Source organism: Martes martes (assembly GCF_963455335.1).
Source record: "Martes martes genome assembly, chromosome: 8".
NCBI lineage: Eukaryota > Metazoa > Chordata > Mammalia > Carnivora > Mustelidae > Martes > Martes martes.
Window position 1 is genome coordinate 26,862,678 of NC_137895.1, and position 27,377 is coordinate 26,890,054.

The following is a 27,377-nucleotide window of genomic DNA, read 5'->3' on the forward strand; positions in this document are numbered from 1 at the left end:
GAGTTGGAAAGGATTCTCAGAAAGCATATCAGCCCACACATTTCACAGAGGAAATGCAGAGGTAAAGGGAACAAAATTACCTGGAAATATTCATTACAAACATTTGATTAGGATGTCACCAAGCATTCCCACATTTATTGCCTCATTAAATCCTCATAAAGTGCTGGCAAACAGCAATTATTAATTTTTCTTGTCAGAAGAAAAGTTGGGGCTCAAAGCGTGGTGCAGAGAAAGCTCGTTCTCATCAATGCTCAAGCCTCTCCCTTTGCAGGACATGCCACAAGGTCACAGATCTCAGCTCTCTGGAAGCTGGTGGGGGGTGGGGCTGGCAGAGAACTGAGTTCTGGCCAATGGAATGTAGCAAAAAGCCCCCCCCCCTTTCTGGGCTTACTAAAACTTGGCATACAATCCTCTCTCCCCCACATTCACTCTTCTCTTGTGCCCGCCATTAGAGCATTAGATGCACGGGATCCAGTAGAGGACCTGAAGCCGCAGGGGATGAGGAGCCACCATGTGGCAGGAGCCTGGGTTCCCTGAATGACTCTGTGGAGCAGAGATTTTTTTTTTCTCCCATTCGCTGACCCAAGTTCCACTGTAACAGGAGTGAGAAATAAACCTTTGTTGTGTCTAGACACTGAAGTTTTGGTGGTTATTGTACTGGTTAGACTAACTAACAAAGAAATGTTAAGGGACTCATGCAAAATCTAGATATTAATTTAACAAAAGTCTACTGAGCATTTGTTATATGTGCCAGATATTATGACACAATAAGGCCCTGTGTGAACATCAATGAATTAAGACAAATCTGGGCTATGCCCTCATGGGGCTTAAGCTAGTAGCACACAGTTACAGACAGGGCTAGGATGCAAATGAAACCTGCTAACTCTAAATTTCTTCTATTTTCTACTCCACATCTTTCCTCCCAAATAATATGAATCAAAATATATTACATTCTTCAAAGATTGCTTTGAGAAATAGAAGATGCATCCCACTATATGAATTATAGGATGGAGAAAAAGAGATAGAGTTTCTTTGTTAAACTTCTATATCCTTCAAGACCTGATGAGTCTCGGCCAAGAAAAAATTTCCCTGTACTTGATGGCTCAGTCAGTTAAGCATCTGACTTCAGCTCAGGTAATAATGTCAGCATCCTGCGTCCTGGGATGGAGCCCATGATGATGACCTCCACCGTTGTCATCATTGTCATCATCATGGGCAGGCTCTGGGCTCAGCATGGAGTCTGGTCCTCCTTTCCCCCCTTCTCCTCCCCCTCCCCCTGCTCGTGCTATCTCTCTCTTCTCTTTCTCTCTCTCTCTCCCAAATAAATAAATAAATAAAATCTTTAAAAAAAAATTCTCCTGTACTGTAGAGCTTTAGTCAGTAGGAGAGACTGGAAAACCATTGTGTTCATTTATTTAAATTTTCAGTTATTTAAGGATTAACTTAAACCATGTATTTCAACTTACATTGTTGAAAATGGCATGAGTCCATTCCCCTGTATTACTAAACAGCAGGTGATTTTAACTCCTCCAGATCTAAAATTCTATGAGCCTATGACTCTTCATTTTTTAAAAATTTTTATTTAAGTTCAATTAACATATAGTTTATTACTAGTTTCAGAGGTAGCATTTAGTGATTCATCAGTTGCATACAACACCCCATGCTCATTCCTTCAAGTGCCCTCCTTAATGCCCATCACCCAATTACCTCATCCCCCCACCCACCTCCCCTCCAGCAATCCTCAGTTTGTTTTCCTAGAGTTAAGAGTCTCTTATGGTTTGCCTCCTCCTCTATTTTCAACTAATTTTATTTTTCCTTCCCTTCCCCTATGTTAATGTTTTGTTTCTTAAATTCCACAGATGAGTAAAATCATATGGTATTTGTCCTGCTTCTGCCTGACTTATTTCGCTGAGCATAATAACCTCAGTTCCATCCGCGGAGCCTCTGACTCTTTGTGATAACTGTGGCTTCCTGGTACCTCGTGATCACTACTCAGAACTTTTCTCACTATAATGCATTGTTACAGGGCTGGGTTATATCTTTCAGACTCAGGATATCCCAAGCAATTGATTGGATTTTTTTTTTTTTAGAATACCCAGAGCCTAGTTTCTTATGCTTTTCTAGATGATTAATTTTGGCAAGTATGTAGGACAAGCTGACACAGCCAATAGTCCAAGTTTTCATTTGTCTCTCAGATCTATTGCTCTAAAAAATTCAGATATATATGTACTTATCTAATTTTTCCTCTTATTCAAGTGAATTTCACATGATCATTATTACATTGGTTAAGATTCTTTTGTTTATAAGTAACAGAAAGACTCATTCAGATGGGTTTGAGCAAAAAGTTAATTTTTGATTCAAGTAATTAGGTCTGGGTTTCTCTTTCTCCATCTTTTGACTCCATGTCTTTTAGGTTGACTCCATTCTCAGATAATCCCTTCATGTTCATGAGATGGCTGCAGAAATACCAACCTCATAGACCCTTAAGTTCATATCCTAAGGAGAGGAAAAACATATCCACTGTGGCATTCATAGAAATCCTGAAATGTCCTCAGGCTGCACTGGTTTAGGTCATGCAGCTACCTCAGGAACACACGTGCAGGCTGCCTTAGGCCTGGGTCATGGCTCCACACTTGAAATGCGGAATGCATTGAGACCTCACAAGACTCAGAATGGGGAAAAGGTAAATCCCCAGAAGAAAACTACAGGCTAATTCCATTGAGGCAGGCAAGGAAAAACCATGGAACGCAATGACTTAATACTGCATTGAATACATTAATGATTATAAGCATTGAACCAAAATCAGATTCCTTTTTTTTTTTTTAAGATTTTATTTACTTATTTATTTGACGGAGATGACAAGTAGGCAGAGCAGCAGGCAGAGAGAGAGGAGGAAGCACGCTCCCCGCTGAGCAGAGAGCTCGACTCGGGGCTCGATCCCAGAACTCTGGGACCATGGCCTGAGCCGAAGGCAGAGGCTTTAACCTACTGAGCCACTCAGGCACCCCAATCAGATTCCTTTTAAAGAACAAAGCCATTAACCAACTTGTATAGCTGTCCTTGAACTCAGCAAATGTCTGGATAACACAAATATTAAGGGTTCTACTACCCTTAAGGACTAGAAAAGCTGAAAGAGTAGACGCTAAAACCTGTCAAAATGACTGTTAGAGAAAGTGTAGGCTTGAGCAAGCACTTGGTAGGTTATCTGTAACTAAAGGGGAGAAAGTTAAGAAAGTATACGTCCTTTATCCTACAAACCATTTATTTGTTTCTTTAGGAATGGATGATTTAATAAATAAACAAGATAATATACACTCAGAGCAATAATGTGATGGGGAAAGTAAGGAAGGGAAATACAATTTAGACTAAGATTGTTAATATGAAAAAGATCCATGGGAGATTACCTGGGATAGATGTTCTGATATTAGGCATAAGTAGGAAAAAAATCATTTTGGACAACTGCTGTTTTTATTAGTAAAAACAAAATAGCCATTTGTGGTCACTTTGTTTCCTACCATTTGGGTTCAATATTTGAGATGTTTATCAAAATGAAGTTAACTTCATTTTAAAGGATTTATTTTTTTTTTAAGATTTTATTTATTTATTTGAGAGAGAGAGAATGAGAGCTAGAGAGAGCATGAGAAGTGGGAGGGTCAGAGGGAGAAGCAGACTCCCTGCCGAGCAGGGAGCCCGATATGGGACTCGATCCTGGGACTCCAGGATCATGACCTGAGCCCAAGGCAGTCGCTTAACCAACTGAGCCACCCAGGCATCCCCATTTTAAAGGATTTAAAGGATAAAGTGTTAAAGACCTAAATGTGAGACCTGAAACCATAAAACTCCCAGAAGAAAATGTAGGCAACAATTTCTTTGACATCAGCCATAGAAACATTTTTCTAGATTTGTCTCCTCAGACAAGGGAAACAAAAGCAAAAATAAATCACTGGGACTATACCACAGAACAAAAGGCTTTTGCACAGCAAAGGAAACCATCAACAAAACAAAAAGGCAACCTACTGAATGAGAGAAAATATTTGCAAATGGTATATCTAATAACAGGTTAATATTGAAAATATATAAAGAACTTATACAACTCAACACCAAAAAAACAAATGATCCAACTAAAAAAATGGGCTGAGGACCTGAACAGAGATTTTCCCAAAGACATATAGATGGCCAACAGATGCATGAAAAGATGCTTAACATCAGTCATCACCAGGGAAATGCAAATCAAAACCACAATGAGATATCACCTCATACCTGTCAGAATGACTAAAATAAAAAACACAAGAAATAAAAATGTTGACAAGGATATGGAGAAAATGGAACCCTTATGCACTCTGATGAGAATGCAAACTGGTGCAGCCACTGCGGAAAACAGTACGGAGGGTCCTCAAAAAGTTAAAAATAGAACTACCCTATGATCCAGCAATTCTACTACTGGGTATTTACTCAAAGAAACAAAAACTCTAACTTTAAAAGATGCATGCATCCCTATGTTTATTGCAGCATTATTTGTAATAGCCAAGATATGGAAACAACCTAAGTATCCATTGATAGATAAAAGGATAAAGCTGTGAGTTTTACATATATTATACTTATATGTGTTTATATGATATATATACTTAAATGAGTTTATATATATGTATGTATAAAATGGAATATTACTTAGCCATAAAAAATTAAAAAGCCATAAAAAAGAATGAGCTCTACGGCGCCTGGGTGGCTTGGTCATTAAGTGTCTGTGTTTGGCTCAGGTCATGATCTTGAGGTCCTGGGATGGAGCCCTGCATCAGGCTCTCTGCTCAGCAGGGAGCCTGCTTCCCCCTCTCTCTCTCTGCCTGCCTCTCTGCCTACTTGTGATCTCTCTCTCTCTGTCGAATAAATAAATAAAACCTTAAAAAAAAAAAGTTCTTGCCATTTGTAACATGGATGGATGTAAAGGGTATAATACTATGTGAAATTAGTCAGACAGAGAAAGACAAATACCAAATACCATATGATTTCACTCATATGTGGAATTTAAGGAACAAAACAAACAAATTTAAAAAGAGATAAACCAGGGGCATCTGGGTGGCTCAGTGGATTAAAGCCTCTGCCTTCGGCTCGGGTCCTGGGATCGAGCCCTGCATCGGGCTCTCTGCTCCGTGGAGAGCCTGCTTCCTCCTCTCTCTCTGCTTGCCTCTCTGCCTACGTGTGATCTGTCTGTCAAATAAATAAATAAAATCTTAAAAAAAAAAAAAGAGATAAACCAAAAAAACCAGACTCTTAAGTACAAAGAACAAAGTGGTGGATGCCAGAGGGGAGATGGGTAGGAAGAGGAGTGAAATTGATAAAGGAGATCAAAAGAACACTTATCTTGATGAGCACTAAGAAGTGGATAGAATTGTTGAATCGCTATATTGGACATGTCAAGTTAATATAACACTGAATGTTAATATACTTTAAAAAGGGGGAAATGAAGTTAACCTTTGACAATATAAATGAAGTAATAAGCTTTTGACAATACAAATTCAAACAAGATTTATTTGAAGTCATTGTATGAGTGAGGTCTCTCTCCTTTGGGGAAAAGTGACTGAAACCCAAGTCAAAACTATTTTAGGCAAAAAGGAATCTGTGTTGGAAGGCTCATTGGTTCTGAGATGGCAAGAGCACACCTGGGCCTCGCAGACAAGGGATCAGAGATTCAAATGCCACCTGGAGTCGTCTTTCATCTCTCATCTCTGTTTCTTCTGTACTGGCTTCTTCCTGGGAATTATGCCACAAACATATCGGTTCCCCACCTCTCTGTCTTAGAAAGGAAGTAAGCCTCTTCCCCAGGATCAGTTTTTCAAATCCCAAGGAAGGACCCTCACTGGCCTGGTTTAGGTCATCTGTTCACTGAAGACCAAAACACAGTATTTTGATCAGCCTTACTTGATGTGGTTACTCATCTTTAGTCCAATAAACTTTAGCCAGGAGTTGGAATTCCCTATAGATGTTTGTGGGAGGAAAATGGACATTTTCTAGAAGAAAGGGGGTTGGAATACTTGGTCGACAAAATCAGAGATGTTTACACCAGACACCCCATTCTTTTCTTAATGATAAAGACTATTAAAGTCAATAAACATAATTATCACTTTAATAAGTAGAGACTTAACAATTCCAACACTAGAGCCCACATGTCAGAATAAAATGCTTGACACAGGAGATAACCCAAATATTTCACAAGTGGCTTCAGTCTTTGCTTTGGTGCCCAGCCTTTGCAGATGGCCTCACTTAATGCTTACTGAAAGGGAGAGCTTCACCCAGATTCCTAAAATGAATCCTAATCTCTGGAGTTCTATATGCCACTCTGGGACTCAAGGTCTAATCATCCTTATCTTGCTTCTGACCTCAAGCTTCATCAGACCTCTCCTTTACTTATCTTTACTTAAGCCAAGTTTCCCCCTGCTCTCTGACCTTCCATTCCCTCATGTGATCACCATGTGGCCATAGGCCTTCACAGACAAGCCTCTTAAAAGGAATAATACCCCAGATCATAGTTTCTAAATACCCTTTTCCACTCAAAGGAATCAGGAGTCCTTAGACAAATGGCTGATGCTAGGGCTAGGGCAAGGAAGAATAAGAGGAGGCTGAATATCCTATAGTGTGAGAAAGTAAAGAGGTACTCAAAAATGATGGGACATGTTAAAGGCTTGAACGGCTCCTTATGTCACTTGACTTCTTAGCAGCATACAAAACTCCTAATCTCATCCTCCTTTTTGAAACCTTTTCCTTCTCTAACTTCTGGTCTTTTTCTACTTCCAATTCTCTTCTTTTCTCAATGGCAGCTTCTTCAAAGAGTCTTTTCTAAGTATCTCATTTTCCACTCATCTCCTAAATATAGGTGTTCCTTGGGATTCTGTCCTCAGCCCTTTTCTCATTTTATTCCCTCCCTGGTGATCTTAGCTAACCCCACAGCTTTAATTATTACATAAATAATGGCTCTCAAATATTTATTTCTGGGTATACTTATGTATGGGTAGAGATGAGAGGTAGATACATAGCACAGACATCTCTCTTAAGCCATAGAGCCATATAGACAACCAAAAGCCTCCTGGATATCTACACAAAGTTTAAACCGTGATTATGTCAAAGATAACCTGTTAAAAAGTGAAGACATTACCTTTCTCTCATCTAGCATTCTTTATTTCTGTTATTGGTACTACCAACACCTGATTGTCCAAGCAAGAAACTCGGATAATTCTTTTTTTTTTCTTTAGAGATTTTATTTATTTATTTGACAGACAGAGATCACAAGTAGGCAGAGAGGCAGGCAGAGAGAAAGGAAGGGAAGCAGGCTCCCCGCTGAGCAGAGAGCCCAACGTGGGGCTCGATCCCAGGACCCTGGGATCATGAGCCGAAAGCAGAGGCTTTAACCCACTGAGCCACCCAGGCGCCCCAAAGTCGGATTATTCTTTCTTTCTTTTTATTTCTTTTCAGTGTAACAGAATTCACTGTTTTTGCACCACACCCAGTGCTCCATGCAATATATGCCCTCCTTAATACCCACCACCTGGCTCCCCCAACCACCCACCCTCCACCCCTTCAAAACCCTCAGGTTGTTTTTCAGAGTCCATAGTCTCTCATGGTTCACCTCCCCTTCCAATTTCCCTCAACTCCCTTCTCCTCTCCATCTTCCTATGTCCTCCATGTTATTTGTTATGTTCCACAAATAAGTGAAACCATATAATTGACTCTCTCTGCTTGACTTATTTCACTCAGCATAATCTCTTCCAGTCCCATCCATGTTGATACAAAAGTTGGGTATTCATCCTTTCTGATGGAGACATAATACTCCATAGTGTATATGGACCACATCTTCCTTATCCATTCATCCGTTGAAGGGCATCTTGGTTCTTTCCACATTTTGGTGACCGTGGCCATTGCTGCTATAAACATTGGGGTACAGATGGCCCTTCTTTTCACTACATCTGTATCTTTGGGGTAAATACCCAGTAGTGGAATTGCAGGGTCATAAGGAAGCTCTGTTTTTAATTTCTTGAGGAATCTCCACACTGTTCTCCAAAGTGGCTGCACCAACTTGCATTCCCACCAACAGTGTAAGAGGGTTCCCCTTTCTCCACATCCTCTCCAACACACATTGTTTCCTGTCTTGCTAATTTTGGCCATTCTAACTGGTGTAAGGTGGTATCTCAATGTGGTTTTAATTTGAATCTCCCTAATGGCTAGTGATGATGAACATTTTTTCATGTGTCTGATAGCTATTTGTATGTCTTCATTGGAGAAGTGTCTGTTCATATCTTCTGCTCATTTTTTGATATGATTATCTGTTTTGTGTGTGTTGAGTTTGAGAAGTTCTTTATAGATCCTGGATATCAACCTTTTGTCTGTACTGTCATTTGCAAATATTTTCTCCCATTCCGTGGGTTGCCTCTTTGTTTTATTGACTGTTTCCTTTGCTGTGCAGAAGCTTTTGATCTTGATGAAGTCCCAAAAGTTCATTTTCCCTTTCAAACTCGGATTATTCTTAATGTCTTTTAGCCAGATACAACCAGGAACACATCTCTAGTTGAAGGGGGTGAGTTTATGACTCACTTCAGGAAGAACACACAGCATAGGGAACCATGGAACTCAGTACGAGAGCATTATAAAGAAACCATTATAAGGTTTGCTATTTGTGTGAGAGCTTTGAGAGGGTCTAAGGAAGCAGAGACCTATTCTAGATTGGATGCTGTCACAAAAAGAGGGGGAATTCTATGACCGAGATCTCAACACATCTTACATACAGAATGGACAGTCCAGAGCAAAGGTAATGCTAATAATTGGTAAGAAGTAGCTGTCATTCATTTCAGCTGAAAGAAGGGGGTGTTTGCAATTTGGTGGATGGCACAGTGACTGCTTTCATCTGTGCTTAGACAAAATTAGGGAATGAACTTATTTTGTCTCATGTTATTATGGCCTCAGAATAATCTCGTCTGATGGAACTCTGTGAGGTTCTTATGCCCAGCAGGAAATAATATGGCCTACATGTAAATGCCAGGCTGGCTTCTGAATGTCAGGAGTTGCCATCTCCCCCTTCCTCATTCCCATATATTATTATGGAAATTATTCCCATGTGAATTAGTTACTGGGTCTTAGTAACTTTCTCACATATCTCTGGGCTTTGTCCTCTTCTCTCCATCTTCTTTGCTTCCTCTCTAACCCAGGTCATTGTAATTTGTCATCTGAATGACTACATCAGTCACTGAACAGTTCATCCAACATTTCATCTCCCTCTTGTTCCAGTCCATCACCTCCCCTCTACCCTTTGCCCACAATGATGTGGGTAAATACAGCATGCCTACTTAAAATCTCCTTTGTTTACATTACCAGCCCTGTTGCTAATATTTAAATGGTAAAATTAAAAATCAGTAAGCTTAGCAAGGAAAATTAGTTTTTTTCTTTTCTCCCTAAAAGGAATCAAAAAAGGTGGATGAGGAATCAACTGAATATGGAGACTGTTTTGATATTCTAATTCTCTTAAGAAATTATGACTCAACGTGAATCAATAAAATGACAGGATTGCTAAAAAACTTACTGTACTGGCACCATTAGCAGAAGTGTACTTATTGTCCAGACCAAGAAATTTATGTGCAGTTCAGTTCTGGGTAATACGTTTTAAGAAAGACATTATTAAAAGAGTATGTCCAGAAGAGGGCAACCAGGAAAAGGAGGTTCTGGAAACCATGTCATATGGATAATCAGAACAAGTGAGGCTTACAGAAAAATAAGGAGGGATAATGACAAGTGTTTGCAAATATCTGAAGAGCTGTCATATGGAGAAGGGAGTAAATTTATTTTGTACAGCTTTGGGAGTAGGATCAAGTTTGAAGACTACAAATCATAGGAAGATTGATTTCCATTCAATCTAAGAAAACATTTACTAATAATCAGAACAGTCCAATGATGAGTTGGCATCCTGGAAAGGTAATGATCTCCTAGTTACCAGAAGAGTTCAATTCAAAGCTGAATAATGGTCTGGAAAGTATACTGTGAAACAGGAGTTGTTAAATCTTCTGTTGAAGGGGATGGTTCTTTAATCTGTTGTGGTCTGATACTTTTATAAATTACAAAAAAAAAACCCTAAATTACTAAAAATGAAAAGAAAAAAATTAAAAGTAGGGGCTTAAATTTTTTACTATCTGATTCAATGAACATTATATTTCAGCAATTAGAATTAGAACAAAAAACTTTGCTCACTGTAAATACAAATTTAAGATTAGAGGATTTCTAGAACTCTTAACATTTTGTTGTTCTTCAATTGTAACAGAAGAAAATTATGAGTGAAATAGTAATTCTCTAGATTAGGCCATTACATACATACTTTGAATAAATACTATATGTATGAATATTTTAAAGTTTTTAATGTGCCAGATTAGTTAGTTTCTTTCTTACTAAAATATCTAATCCAGGTTGGATTGACAATACTACTTTCAGGGAATGATGTATATCGGAACTGCCTCTTCTGTGTTGCCTTAATATCATGAAAGAACTGTATTTACAAAGTAATGATGAGGAAAATGGAAAAAAGAGGTTTTAAAATAATTTCCACATGCTCAGACTACTCATTTTTAGCTTTGTCCAAAATGAAGCAAGTGATGCTGTGTTTTCAAAATTCATTTTCAATTCACTAGTTGCCAGTTAGAACAATGTATCCATCCCATAGATAAGACAATCTAAACCCCCAAACAAATCAGTAACGGAATGGAACGGAATGGCCACAGTATTTGCTATTTCTCCCTTCAAAAAGTAGAGTCTATTTCCCCAATCCCTGAACCTGGGATGGATTTGTGGAAGTGATGTCGTGCCAGTTTGCAGCCTAGGCCTTAAGAGATCTTGCAGCTTCTAGTCTCATACCCTTGAAACCCTGAAGCCATGTGAATAAGCCAGGCCTGACTTGCTGGATATTGGGAAACACAAAGTTCCCCTTATGGTTCCAGCTGACAGTCACCAATCACTGGACATATGGGTGACACCAGCTAAGACCAGCCAGCCTCATCAACCCAATTAAGACCTCAGATGCATTGGCAAATCCAGACAGGATCGATGAGCCTAACCTAGACAAAAAGATTTACCCAGAACTGTAAATAAATACAGGGTTGGTTTTTTTCAGCTAGTAAGTATTTGAGGTGACTTGTAACTTAGCAAATAGGAAACTGATATTCAAAGCTTCATCCAAAATTCTCCTAAGAGACAGACCCTGCAAGTAGTTTTAAACACTTACTAAGAAGTCATTAACCCCTTTATTTTATTTTATTTTTTTTTAAGATTCTATTTATTTATTTGACATACAGAGATCACAAGTAGGCAGAGAGGCAGGCAGAGAGAGAGGAAGGGAAGCAGGCTCCCTGCTGAGCAGAGAGCCCGACGCAGGGCTCGATCCCAGGACCTTGGGATCATGACCTGAGTGGAAGGCAGAGGCTTTAACCCAGTGAGCCACCCAGGCACCCCACATTAACCCCTTTAAAAACACACACACACACACACACACACACAAACCCCTAAAAAAACCCCTGAAAGTGAAGGTTAAAGCTATCACGTAAAGATCATTTATTTCCCTCTGGAAACATTAATCAGGAAATAAAGTAGAGTGTCTTTTTTTTTTTTTTTGAAGATTTTATTTATTTATTTGTCAGAGAGAGAGTACACACAAGTAGGCAGAGAGGCAGGCAGAGGCAGCGAGAGAAGCAGGCTCCCTGCTGAGCAAGGAGCCCGATGTGGGACTCGATCCCAGGACCCTGGGATCATGACCTGAGCCAAAGGCAGCGGCTTAACCAACTGAGCCACCCAGGCGTCCCAAGGTAGAGTGTCTTTGAAAGGATAACTTGGATGAGTAAGAAACTGATCTAATGTTTTAATCAGGGGCACATCCAGTGGCATGCTAGTGGTGGTTCATAGCAATCTGAGATCCAATTATTAAATTTTCAGAAATTTTGTGAGCCAGTTGTTAAACTGTTGGTAGATTAAATCAGCTGTAATGGGATCATTTACACCTTGGAAATTGGCAAACATGACCAGGCAGAGCCAGTTGTTGAACCTCTACTAGTATGCCAATAAGCACATCTATTGTTGCAGGCAAATTTCATCAATATGTGTATGCATAAATATACATATAAACATACCCTTAATGTTTAAAGGAGACATTGATTGGTTCTGCCATGAGTTTTGCCCATTGAGATTGGGCAAATCAGTTAGTCTTAGTGAATTTTGGTTCTCCTATCTGTAAAATCAAAGTATGTACCCAAAAATCATCCTGAAGGTGTCTTTTGGGTCTACTATTCTATCTTCTATGATCCTACTGATGATAGTTATAGCTGGGTGTCAATGATGAAAAAGGCCAATGGGATGAATTAAAATTGTCACACTAACCACAACTTCACTCTAACTCGAGACTTAAAAAAATGATACATTAGTAATTCAATGTGCTTTGGATTATGGAGAAGCAAGAAGTGAATTCTGACTAGAAGGGACAGGAGGGCAGGTCTGGGCAAGATATTTTGTCAATCAGGAATGAGGTCTCATCTTTGAAAACACTGTGGCTTCAACTCTACAGGTGTTTAATAAAATTTGCTGAAATAATTAGATGCCTGGAGAGAACATTAGAAAATACAATCTTGCTGAATTAAAGACTGACTCAGGATGCTACTTGCAATTTTCAGATATAATTGTGGAACTCTGCCTCAGTTTCTTCATCTAAAAGTGTACTAATTTATAAGCAACACTGTAAGAATTTAGGCAATCACAACTGTGAAGCAGTTTAGGTTCCTACAGGAAGATGTTATATAAATATGATGTGATGTTACTAAATCAAAGCAGGTGTCTTTGTGCAAAACTGGAAAGCTATTACATATTTTTCCTGAGCATTTCTTCCTGATGTGTTAAAACATGACTTCTTTCAGAAGATTAAACAGCACATTAGAAAATAGTAGGGGGTAGTGGCCGAACTGCAATTGGGACAGTATTTACAAATTATTTTGCTAAGAATATTAGCAAGTCATTTTGAACTTCAGAGAAAAAAAGATCTAAAACATCATTCCCTTTGACTTTAAGCCACGGAGACATTTATTTATGCCTTTAGCAAATAAAGTAATTTGCTAACCTCTTGTATTTATGTGCTGATATTCAAGTTGACTCATTTCTGGAAATTGAAAAATACACATCTGAAACTGGAAAAATATTCCTTAAGTCAGGGTTTGTTCACATTGCTAGAGCCTTCTAAAACGAAGGCATATGATCTTGCTTTCTTCCAAAATGAAGGCATATGATCTTGCTTTCCTCCATTCTTAAAAAAATGCTTGGAATCTAAGGCTGCTTTCTTAAAACACGTGGAAACCACACTTTCAATCCTGCATATCAATACTATTCCAATGCTAATATTATTATGTACTTAGCTGCATGCAAGTAAGAATGAAGGCATGATGTGACATAGCCTTTAACGAACTGAAGAACTTTAGATTCTATTCCCAGGAAAACACACAAGATACATATTCTCGAAATTCTACACAACTTCAGGAGTTTCATAGATAGCCCTCAACCCCAAATCCCATTCATAAAATGGGAGGTTTACAATCCTTTGCACTACAGCAATTCTTTCATCAAATCGTATGTCTGTGGTACAATGAATGTACCAGGCCATATTAAGCACTAGGGACACAGTGGTCTGTGTGGCCAGTCAGGGACCTTGGAAGCTACAGAGTTTACAGTCTTGTAGATAAGAAGGATATTTACCTAATCACACACAGACAAATACTTAACCAAAAACTTTGATTAAGTGCTCTGGAGTAAGAATTATATCTAATTTTCTTTAGATACCATGGGGGCAAGAAGAGACTAGAAGGAAATATTTAGAGCAAAGATTGAGATCAAAAAAACCCTACCAACCTAGAATTCTGTACCCTGCAATATTATCTTTCAAAAGTGAAGGAGAAATAAAAACTTTCTCAAACAAAAATTTAAAGAATTTGTTGCCAATAGACCTATCTTACAAAAAAATACTAAAAGAATTTCTTTAGAGAAAAGGAAAATGATATGGGTCAAAAACTCCGATCTACACAGAGAAAGAGCAATGAAGAAGGAATAAATGAAGGTAAATTATAAACTTCAACTTTTCTTATTTTTCACTGATCTAATAATTTTGTTTAAAAAATAGCAACAGGGGCACCTGGCTGGCTCAGTTGGTGGACCATGCAATTCTTGATCCGGCGTTGTGAGTTTGAGCTCCATGTTGGGTGTAGAGGTTACTTAAAAATAAAAAATATGTTGGGGCTCCTGGGTGGCTCAGTGGGTTAAGCCTCTGCCTTCGGCTCAGGTCATGATCTCAGGGTCCTGGGATCGAGCCCTGCGTTGGGCTCTCTGCTCAGCAGGGAGCCTGCTTCCCTTCCTCTCTCTCTGCCTGCCTCTCTGCCTACCTGTGATCTCTCTCTGTCAAATAAATAAATAAAATCTAAAAAAAAATAAAATAAAATAAAAAATATGTATTTTCAAAAATAGCAACAGTGTATCTGATTTTATTTATGAAAAATGAATGAGAAACATACTTATGAGAAATGTATGAGAAATGAATAACAGCAATGATACATGAGACAGGAGGGAGGAATTAGGATTATTGGGACAGTATTTACAAACTATTTTGCTAAGAATATTAGCAAGTCATTTTGAACTTCAGAGAAAAAAAGATCTAAGACATCATTCCCTTTGACTTTAAGCCATGGAGACATTTATTTATGCCTTTAGCAAATGAAGTAATTTGCTAACCTCTTGTTAAGGTACTCGTACTGCCCATGATGCAATATAGTGTTACTTGAAAGTGGACTTGGCTTAGGTGCAAATGTATATATGCAACCACTCTAGGGCAACCACTAAAAAGATTAAAAAAAAAGAAGTATATTACAATAGGGCCTGGCATGTGGGAAGGCCTTAAGCGGGGGAGGGAAATAAAAGAATAACAGACAGTGTGCTAAGAAGGGAGAGTAAACGGAATCATATAAATTAAAACCACAAAAGGCAGAAAAAGAGTAAAACACAAAAACAGAAACAAAGAACAAGGGCAACAAACAGAAAACAGTAGCAAATATAGTAGATAATAACCCAACTGTATCAATATAATAATCACTTTGAATGTCAATGGTCCAGGGACGCCTGGGTGGCTCAGTTGGTTAGGCAGCTGCCTTCGGCTCGGGTCATGATCCCAGCGTCCTGGGATCGAGTCCCACATCGGGCTCCTTGCTTGGCGGGGGGCCTGCTTCTCCCTCTGCCTCTGCCGGTGCTTGCTCACTCTCCCTCTCTCTCTCTGACAAATAAATAAAATCTTTAAAAAAAAAAATGTCAATGGTCCAAATGCATCAATTAAAAGACAGAGATTGTCAGAGTAGATAAAAAACAAAATTCCATGTTGTCTGTAAGAAACCCACTTAAAATGGAAAAACACACACAGATTAAAAATAAAGGGAGAAAGAGAAAGATACACCATACTAATTCTATTCAAAAGAAAGTAGGAGTAGCTGTATTAAATTCAGACAGAGCAAACTTCAGAGCAAGGAACCCTATCAGGGAAAAGAAGGGCATTACATAATGATAAAAGGGTAATTTTTCTAGAAGACATAACAACTGTTAATGTGTATGCACCTAACAAGAGAATGCCAAAATATGTGAGGCAAAAACTGATAAAACTGCAAGGAAAAGTAGATGAATACAGTATTATAATTGCAAAATTTAATCCCCTCTATCAGAAATGGACAGATCCAGCAGGCAGGAAATCAGTAAGAACATAGCTGAACTCAAAAACACCACCCATCAACTAGATATAACGGACACCTACAGATTACTTCAACCAACAGTAGAGTACATATTCTTCTCTAGTTCACGTGGAACATTCACTAATACAGACCACATTCTTGGCCATATAACACAATTTATCAAACTTAAAAGAGAAATCATACAATGTCTGCTCTCAGACCACAATGGGATTAAACTAGAAATTATTTACAGAAAGACAGCTGGAAAATCCCAAAATACTTGGAAGATTAAATAACACACTGCTAAATAACAGGAGTCAAAGAAGAAGTATCAAGAGAAATTAAACAGTATTTTTCACTAAATGAAAATGAAACAAAACTTATCAAAATTTGTGGGATGCACTATAAGCCATGCTTAAAGGGAAATTTTAGCATTGAATATACGTGTTAGATAAAGAGAAAGATCTGAAATTAACCACCTGAGTTTCCACCTTAGGGAACTAGAAAAAGAAGAGCAAATTAAATCCAAAGTAAGCAGAAAAAAAGAAATAGTAAGAATTGGAGTAGAAATCAATGAAATTAAAAACAGGAAATCAATAGAAAAAACTGATGAAACCAAAAGCTGATTCTCTGTAAAGAGCAATAGAAAAATAATAAGCCACTAGCCAGGCTAACTAAGAAAAAAAGAGAAGACACAAATTGCTGATACCAGAAATGGAAGAGGGGACATAACTAAAATTCCCAAGGACAACTCTATAACCACAGAGAACTTCAATGAAGTTGAGCAATTCTCTGAAATATACAATCTGGCAAAATTCACACAAGATACAGACTACTTGAATAAGCCTGTATCAATTAAAGAAATTCCACTGGGACACTGTCAGTTAAGCATCTGCATTTGGCTCAGGTCATGATCCCAGGATCCTGAGATGGAGCCCCACATCAGGCTCTTTGGTCAGCAGGTAGCTATTTTCTCCCTCTACCTGCTGCTCCCCCTGCTTGTACTGTGCATGCACTCTCCCTTTCTTACAAATAAATAAGGTTTTAAAATAAATAAACAAAAAATAAGTAAATGGAAACTGCATCAATAATAGACTTCCAGAACATAAAGCACCCAGCCCAGAGATGAATTCTACCAAACATTTAAGGGAGAAATAATACCAAATCTCTACAATTTTTTTCAGAAGATAGAGCAGAGGGAATACTTCCTAACTCATTCCATGAAGCCAACATTATCCTAATACCAAAACCAGACAAAGACTACAAGCCAATGCCTAAAATGAACACAGAAGCAAAAACCCTCAACAAAGTATTAGCAAATCAAATTTAAAAAAAAAAGTATAAAAGAGATTTATGCACCATGATCAAATGAGATTTATGCCAGGTATACAAGGCTGGTTCAACTTTCAAAAATCAATTAATATAACCCTCTAGTATTGAAGAAGAACAAAGAGGACTGACATTGTCTTATTTCAAGACTTACTATAAAGCTACAATTATCAAGAGAGTGTGGTACTAGTGAACTAATAGACAAAATATTTCAACAGAACAGGAGAGCCTAAAAATAGAGTCACATAAATCTAGTCAACTGATTCTTGACATAGGAGTAAATCCAATACAATGAAGCATCCACATGCAAAAAAAATTGATTCTAGACACAGACCTTATATGCTTTCTAAAAATTAACTCAATAGACCACACACACACACACACACACACACACACACACACATCATAGACCTAAATGTAAAATGCAAAACTATAAAATATAAAACTTTCAGAACATAGGAGAAAATTTAGATGATCTTGGGTTCGGTGATAACTTTTTAGATACAGTATCAAAGGCATGATCCATGATAGAAAAACTTGATAAACTAGACAATGAAAATTAAAAATTTCTTCTCTGTGAAAAGACAATGGAAGAAAATGAAAAGACAAGACACAGAGTGGGAGAAAATACATGTAAGACACCTATCTAATAAAAGACTGATATACAAAATATACAAAAAGACTCTTAAAACTCAGTAATAACAAATAACCCAATTAAAAAATGGGCCAAAGACCTTAATGACAGACACTTCACCAAAGATATACAGATAGAAATAAGCATATGAAAAGATGCTCCACTGGCAATATATTAAGGAAATGCAAATTAAAACAATTAAGATACCACTACACACCTATTACAATGGCCAATATCTAAAAACACTGACATCCCCAAATGCTGGTAAAGATGTGGAGCAATGGAAACTCTTATTCACTGATGGGAATGCAGAATACTCTGGCCATTTTGGAAGCAAGCTTGGCAATTTCTTACAAAACTAAACATGCTCTTACCTTACAATCCAGTAATCATGCTCCTTGGCATTTACTCAAAGGAGCTGAAAACTTATGTCCACACATCTATGCACAGAAGTTTATAGCAGCTTTATTTATAATTCCCAAATTTGGGAGCAACCAATATACCCTTCAGTATATGAATATATAACCTTCAGTAGTCAATGGATAAAATGTGGTATATCCAGACTATGGAACAATTTTCAGCATTAAAAAGAAATTGGCTATCAAGATAAGACAAGACATACTTTTCTTTCTATAAAAAGACATAGTAAGTGAAAGAAGCCAATCTGAAAATGCTACATTCTGTATGATTCTAACATAAAACATTATGGAAAAGGCAAAACTATGAAGACAAGAAAGATAGTGGTTACCAGGGATTAGGAAGGAAGAGGATGAAGGCAGACACCATTTTTAGGGATTTTTAAGGCAATGAAACTACACTACAGATACTATAATGGTAGATATATGCCAGTCTATATTTGTAAAAACCCACAGAATGCACAACACCAAGAGTGAACCCTAATGAAACCTATGAACTCTAGGTGATGATGTGTCAATGTAGATACATCAACTGTTAACAAATGTATTATACTGGTGGGGGGATATTGATAAGGGGGAAACTATGTATGTGTGGGGATATGGGAAATATCCATACCTTCCATTTAATTTTGCTGTGAACCTAAAACCGTTTTAAACAATAAAGTCTTATACTTTTTTTTTTTAAGGTTTATTTGTTTGAGTTGGGGAGGGGCAGAGGGAGAGGAACAGTCTTAAACAGACTGTGATGAGCAGAGACCCTGAGCTCATGACCTGAGCTGAAAGCAAGTCAGATACTTAACCAACTGCACCAGTCAGGTGCCCCTAAAAATGAAGTCTCTTAGGAAAAAGGAGAAGTATATCCACTAAGATGTCAATAACAGCATTATTTATAATACGGGGCAAACAAACCAAGATTATATCTAAAAGTAGGGAGTTAATTTTGATAATCAGATTATACAATAATACACATTTGTTACATGAGAGTATTTAATGATATGTCAAAAAAATCAATTATATTAAATGAAAAAAGCAAGTTATAAAATAGCATGTATAATTAATACTACTTTTACTTTCTGAAGTATATTTATGCAGTGAAGTAAAACAGAAGGAAAGCAAAAATTTCAGTGTTATCTTTACAAGGGATAATTATGGGTAATTTTTATTTTCTCTTTATCTGTTTTTTAATTTAAAAAAATAATGTATTATGTTCATGGTTAAAAAACACCATTATAAAAAGTAAGGGCTCAGTAGATACTAATTAAGTAGATACAATCATCCTTAGAAGGGACCATTTTTTTTGGTATTAGCCTAAGCAAAAAGTGTAAGGCCTCTTCATATGTATTAGATGTTTGGCAAATGCTTCACAACAGAATGAATAATGGCCTCAGAATATTTCAGCACACATAAGTTCACTACTGCCATTTATTCCACTAGTCATTCTTACCTAAAGAATATCCAAATACTCTCTGGTAATTAAGCACTTGAGTTAACTACCTTTGGGTGAGCAACATCGGAATTGAACACTATGTGAGAGTGCCCTCTCGTGGTTCAACTGACAGTGCTTTTTATCAGCTTGAGCTGTGTTGATCTGCCTCACCAACAGACACAGAAGAACTGGGTAGTTAAAAAAAAAAAAAAAAGAACTGGGTAGTGAATTTTTCATGAAGCTAAATTAATTCCATTTAAAGGACCGTCCCATCCTATGTAGTTTTTACGTTTCAAGGAAAAAAGAAGACAAATAAATAAGTAGACATTTACTAAAATGCTTGTGATGGCAGATAAGTTGCCCCTGGAGTAGTGGGGAATGGAAGGAGCAGAAAGGAGGTGATAGTGGTGATAGAATACATACTTATTTAGCAAAACTAAATAACAGCAATCCACGAAAACCAAAATTCCAACAACTACAGTATTAATCTGTATTTCCAATACAGTAAGATTGAAGTTAATTCTCTAAGCTTTGACATGTGGATGTGTGGTTTAAGCATCTTACAGTTGAACAATCTCCATTTAGTACATGTTTGTACTTAGGAAAAAAAAAATTTTTTTAAAGATTTTATTTATTTATTTGACAGACAGAGATCACAAGTAGGCAGAGAGGAATGCAGAGAGAGAGAGGAGAAAGCAGGCTCCCTGCAGAGCAGAGAGCCCAACGTGGGGCTCGATCCCAGGACTCTGGGATCATGACCTGAGCCGAAGGCAGAGGTTCTCACCCACTGAGCCACACAGGTGCCCCAAGAAAAAAAAATTTAATTAAATTCTTTATCCTTCCTACTTTTAAAATGCGGCATATCTCAATTTTTATAAAAATTTGGATATAAATCAATCTGAAAAAATTTAACCATTTTTCAGTGTCATTAAACATGTCTGGCAAATGTTTCTGATTGTTAAGTTCTATCAACTTGTTTTTCTTTTATCTTTCCCCTCAAATTAATGTATTAATGAAAAAAAGTAAGCCGCTAAAAAACATTTGCTTTTGGTAACAGAGGGTGGCCATTATTAATTATTTCCTTTACTCTTCCCTATTTATTATTCCATACATCCTACCAAATACTTAAACCTTCAGATAGAGTTACTTTATTAAAAGAACTAAACAACAGACTTTAAATGAAGTTTTCATTTCAATGAATTTCATTTCAATTTCACTCAATGAAATAATTTTTCACATCAAATTTTAAAGTACCACAAATATGAGTCTGAATAAAATACTTCTCCACTTTCTTAAGAGATTCCTCACCTCCTAAATAGAAATCACAGGGGCAGTAATGCCATCAAGGATCACATATAAGGTGGTACTGACAATCAACAGCAGAATAACCTATTAACATTCTCATAACCCTAGTTCAGTGATACTAACATTTTAACCAGAACTGCATGTATTCTGAAGCCAGCATAATTTTTTGAAGAGCCAGAAAAAAAAACCCTCGAAACAAATTATATAATTTGTAAGCAAAATGTACTTTCTTTCTAGGAAAGTACATTCTTGGGTGAAAGAAAATACCCCTTTCACTGTAATGCACTATAAAAAAGCTTTGGCACATGACCATTTGGATTCTGGCTCTTCCACTTGCTAAGTAGGTAGGGTTCAAGTCACTTGGCCTTACCCACAAAATGGGGATAATGCTCTTTCTTTAAAGGATTTTTGTGAGAATTTAATAATAATGCATATAAAGGACACAGCAGACAGCAGAACTAATTAAAATTAACTACAGTTGGCCCTTGAACAATAAGGGGATTAGAAATACCAATCCGCCATGCAGTCAAAAACCCATCTATAAATGTGACTCTCCCAAAACTTAATTACTAATGGCCTACTGTTGACTTGTCGCCTTACTGTTAACATAAATAACATATAATTTTACATGTTATGTGTATTTTATATTGTATTCTTACAATAAAGCTAGGGAGAAGAAAATGTTACTAAGAAAATCAAGAGAAAATACAGTTGCAGTACTGGACTATATTTATAAAAAAAAAAAAAATCTGTGTATAAATGCACCTGCATAGTTCAAACTCATGTTGGTTAGGGTCAACTGGAATTTAATTATTTCCTAGAAGCTACAAGAAAGAATTGTAACATTTATTTTCTGGGTGGACCTCATGAGTTTCTTTCCAAAGGCAATTTAAAAATCTCCTTGAGAAGAACCATGCACATTTCTATTAATCATATTTATACTACTAACAATATTTGGTTGATGATGTAAAAATACTTAATCACATGAGACACATAAAAATAAATGGCAGACCTTTATGTCTAAAGTAAGATGAAGTAGGTTTCTTTAAGTAAGAATGTCAAATCCACAATTCCGTAATATATATAAAGAAACATACATTCTAAGATATGAACACATTTTATTATTATTTTGCTATATAACACGTTAGTGAATATACTCAATGCATTTTCTCAAAAGGCAAATGAGACACAAGATAACATCTTTTCGATTCCTGAAAACCTCAGTATCATCTGTCTTTTGGAGGATCCAGTTTCCTACGACGTCTATGATACCTTGAAAAGAAGAAAATATTTAAGGTATTATTTTAGTAAATGTGAACTGTTCCTGAAAGAAACACCAAATTTCTATGATTAGTTTGTTGTTCATTAGTACTCAAAGATCTCAATGAAACCTAATATAGATAGAAGTTAGATATATCCAAGATAAATATTTAAATTTTTCTTAACAAGAAGCCACTTTCCCCACTGTGAAAATTTTTTCTACTAAATAAGCATTTTGGAAAGGGTTTTTTTTTTTGCCACTCTTGAAGTTAATTTCAATATGGTAACCTGGATAACTGATCCTTAATTAAAAATTAACAATTGTCTTGGGGTGACTTGGTGGCTCAGCCAGTTAAGCAGCTGCATCCAGTTCAGGTCATGATCCCAGGGTCCTGGGATGGAGCCCAGCATTGGGCTCCCTGCGCAGCAGGGAGCCTGCTTCTCCCTTTTCATCTTCCCCTCCTCCTGGCTTGGGCTTGCTTGTGCTCTCTCTCAAATAAATAAAAAATAAAATCTTAAAAAGACACACACACAAAAATTGATAACTGTCTTTTGAACACGCTCTATTAAAGTTTTATTTATAAGGGGATGTTCTCCCCTAAATGGAGGTCTCTTAAAATCATGTTTTAATATATAATAGGATACAATTAATATTGTTTCTAGAAAATGTACGTCACAAAAAATGTAAGAAGTGCAAATTAAACAGTGAGGAACTTTTGTTTTTGCAATCACAATTATTTTAAAAATCATAACGCCCAACCCAAGCACAGGTGTGATGAAATAAGCAACATCAGACCCAACTGGTTAAAATATTAACTGGTACAATACTTATGAAAAGCAGTATGGCAATATATACCAAAAAATATTTTTAAATAGTCATAGCTTTTGATCTCGTAATTCCTCTTCTGGAAATCTAGTCTAAAGCATATAGAAAAATAGTTAAAATATTAACTATCTTAATACTAAAATATTAAATATTAATCAGGGAGGGGGAGATGGAGGATGTAAATTTATATATACAGTATGATTAAAGCCATGTAAAAATACACAAACTAACAAAACTTAGGAAAGATATAAAAAGAGAACTAGGGGCGCCTGGGTGGCTCAGTGGGTTGAAGCCTCTGCCTTCGGCTCGGGTCATGATCCCAGGGTCCTGGGATCGAGCCCCACATCGGGCTCTCTGCTCGGCGGGAAGCCTGCTTCCTCCTCTCTCTTCTGCCTGCCTCTCTGCCTGCTTGTGATCTCTCTCTGTCAAATAAATAAATAAAATCTTAAAAAAAAAATAAAAAGAGAACTAAAATGTATTGTTAGCAGTGATTGACTTGGAGTGATTTCACCAGAATAATTTTTCTTTTTGCTCCTTTGCATTTCCTTATTTTATTTATTGATTTAAGAGAATTTCTACACAGAGTACATGTGTTTATGGTAATGAGTTTTCTTCAAAAATTCCCTTAGGACTGCATTTTGGCAAGTTGGTCTAAGTTTTATTTAATTTTCTGGTAATGTGGAAATCCAATGTAAGGATTTCTACACCATAAATGGTAAGACACATAGCTTGTGCTCTTTACTTGTGATTAAGATAGTAAAGCATTCTTTTTTGCTTATTTTATGGTTTCATACTGGCAACTCTCCTATACATTGTTTTTTGACACTGATTTTTTTTAAATTGCAAAAAAAGAAATTAAGTTTGAAAAAATGAAGTACATCTATATGAAATAACACAGAACATTAAGTTGTAGAATAAAACATATAGCATAATATAATTTACATAAACTTTCCTACAGGTACTTATACTGGCATAGAAAAATTTTAGAAAAGTATCATTTTCTTAAGGGTTCCAGATATGGGGGCGCCTGGGTGGCTCAGTGGGTTAAGCCTCTGCCTTTGGCTCAGGTCATGATCTCAGAGTCCTGGGATCCAGCCCCGCATCGGGCTCTCTGCTCAGCAGGGAGCCTGCTTCCCCCTTCTCTCTGCCTGCTTCTCTGCCTACTTGTGATCTCTCTCTCTGACAAATAAAATAAATAAAATCTTTAAAAAAAAAAAAAAAGGGGTTCCAGATATGTGCCAGATAATCAAGGTTTTACTAGTGCAGCCCTGAAAGGTGTTCTCTCAAAGCAGCTAGTCACTAGAATAGGGATTTGGGAAGTCACACTTTCTTTTTTTTAAAGATTTTATTTATTTATGGTGGGGATAGAGAGAGAGAGAGCATATGCACGTGAGTGGAGGGGAGGGGCAAAGGGAGAGGGAGAAGCACACTTCCTGTGGAGCAGGGAGCCAGACATGGGGCTCGATCTCGGGACCCTGAGATCATGACCCGAGCTAAGACAGACGCTTAACCAACTGAGCCACTCAGGTGCCCCGGGAAGTCACATTTTCTTATGATACATGAATTTCAATATCTGTTACAATCACTAGCCAGGAGCAAGCACCTTAATTTTAGGGTACCCTTATAACTTATCATCAGACTCAAACCCTTGAGAGAATTAAAAACCCATCCTACTAATAATTAACAAGAGAGTTAAACCAAGACTATTCATGGAAAACCAAGACACACTGTTACCCTTCTTAAATTATACAACGACTCAGTGACATCTGAAATAACTGTCCACAGCTCTTAATCCAGAGAACTTTATCTCCTGGTTTACACTGCAGTCTGATATTCAAATCTGTTTCCTACCAATGGGAGTAACTAATTTTTGTGGCCTCCATGGAAAACTAATAAAAGTTATTTAAATAAAAGAGTATTGCTATTCATACATTTATAGGATTGCTCTACATTTCAAGAAACTTAAAAATTATTTTCCAAATCCTTCTTACTTTCCATCCAGCCTTCTTTCAATCCTTCCATCCTTCTTTCCCTCAATGTAACTTTACACCTAGTAAGAGCTATGTTAGCTTACTATCTTCTCTTTTAAGACGTATTATGAGAATCAGGGGCATTTACCCATTCACTTATTAATTTTTAGATGTGTGAGCATCTACTACATGCCAGCGACTACTTCTAGAGGCTAAGAATTCTATAGTACACAAAACAAGATAAAATCTCTACCCTCATGAAGCTTACATTCCACTGCAGGAGACAGGAAAACAAGTTAAGTTGGACAAGGAAGGTTTCAGGGAGTAAAAATCCAAAGGAAGTGAGAAAGCTAGGTTCGCTGGTACTAGCAGGAAGAGAATTCTACGTAGTGAGAACAGCATGTGTAAGGGCTCTGAAGAAAGGCATGTTCAAGGAACGGTCAAGAGGCCATGTGGCTGGAACAGAGTAAACAAACAGGGAATGAGAGTGGAGAGGTAATGGAGGATCAGATCATACAGGTTCTTATAGGTTAACAGTTAAGGCCTTTAGCTTTTTTCTGAGTAACATGCGAAACTATTGGAAGGTTTTCAATAGAAAAATTATAAGAACTAAGGGAAGTATAAACAATGTTACTCTGGCAATGTGCTAAGAACAGACTGTAGAGAAGTAAAGTAGAAGGAGGGAGACCAAGCAATTGAGTAATTCAATAAACCAGGCAAAAGATGGTGACATGGACCACGATGGTGGCAAAAGGAATGGTGGTAAATTGTCAGACGTGGATACATTTCGGGAGACAGAGCTAATAGGATTTGCTGACAGACCAGATGCTGGGTGTGAGACAAAGAGAAGAGTAAAGAATGGCACCAAGGTTTCTGGCCCAAGCCACCAGAAGAATGGAGCAAGCATTAACTGAGATAGGGAAGGCTGAAGGAGAAGCTGGTTTGTAGGAGACCATCAGAAGCTCCGTTAGGAGACAATATTAAGTTACGGATGCCTAATAGACATGTCAAGTAGGCAGCTGGATGGATACAGTTCTGGAGGTCAGGAGACAGGTCTTGACCAGAGACAGAATTGGGAGCCATTAGAATGCAGAAGGTATTTAAAGCTACGAGACCAGATGAGATCACTGTCTTTGAAAATGGGACAGGAAAAGGCAGAGAACTGAAGACTGATCCTTGAGGACTCCAGAACTTAAGAGGTAAAAAAGATGAAAAGAAATCAGTAGGAGAACCCAAGATAGTATTTGGATATGTAAAAAGAGTTTCAATAAAGTTATTAAGGTTGGATTAAGGAGAAAAAATAACAAAATACCCACATACAACCATTAGGGACTGTAACACTGTTAAAATGATGTGTTCTGCAAAGAATTACAATGGAAGGAATGCACCATCACACTTGATGCACCTTTCAAAGAATATGTTCCAAGTTTCATGACTTCAGGTAACTGTTTAATTTGTTTTCATACCCGTTATATCATTAAACAGGAAGTAGCAGGAGCCACATGGTTACATATGTTATCTTTTGAAATCAAACTCTGCACAAATGAATGTAAAAATAGTTATTCAGGCAAAGGCAAAGAAGGTAAGGAACTAAAAGTTCAATTTAACCCCAAACTCAATGTCCTGGGTCTCCTCATCACCAATTTCCCAACACTTAAAAATTCAAAACAGCCCTAGCACCCACTCTCACCATAAAGCCAAAAATCTAAGACTCTTTGAATTGCCATTCTAAAGTAAGTAAGATCATCAGGATTAGGAAAAGGCAAAAGGGAATTCACCAATTTCGTAGTAACAATATTAACTTTAGACTTCCAGGCTTGAGATGATCAAATCACCAATGTTTATTGGCCACTGGGCTATTTCAGAATCAGTTCTGTACAGTCATACTTACCTACCCTTCCAGCCCACCCACTCTGGGTGAGGTCAATAATTAAATGCATGTAGGTTCAGGACTGAATGAAGTGAGGCAATACCTTGGGATCATAACTCACTTTGCTGACCTTGATTAAGAATTTGATAATAAGGAACATCTTACTCTACCTGAAACTCTAAATAAAATGGTAATTGAATAAACCTACATAATTTGATAGCTAAACTCTGGGAATAAAACTTCTAAGAATCACTTGAGAAATTTATCAGTGGACCATCCCCAAAACTACCATAAATAAAGTACCATTTCAAAGAAAAACAGAATACCTTCAAGAAGCTGTGAAGATAATTAGGTAAGATAATATTTTATCAGACAGTAACTGAGATCCCACATACTGTATTAAGACGACAGTATTAGAGATCACGTGAAAAGTACAAAACAAAAGAGGCATTCCTGATGAAGAGAGAATAATTTAGAGCAGAAAATGTAAATAAAAAATTACCCACAAATATAAATATAACATTAACGTTATCTAGCCACCTATAGTTATATATACTTGGGCTAACGGGGGTAACAGCTATTC

General features: G+C 37.2%; 1 protein-coding gene across 4 annotated transcripts in view; it reads right to left on the minus strand.

The window, feature by feature from the left end:
* MRPL42 (mitochondrial ribosomal protein L42) overlaps positions 1-27,377 on the minus strand; it is a 74,869-nt gene that overhangs the window by 21,414 nt on the left and 26,078 nt on the right. The window contains exon 6 of one of the 4 annotated variants that reach the window (XM_080811578.1): positions 21,967-22,140. The exons of the other annotated variants lie outside the window; for them this stretch is intronic. Coding sequence (XP_080667704.1) covers positions 22,095-22,140 — 46 coding nt within the window. The 3' untranslated portion in view covers positions 21,967-22,094. Of the gene's footprint in view, positions 1-21,966; positions 22,141-27,377 lie in introns of those variants that run through there. 4 annotated transcript variants of the gene reach the window in all.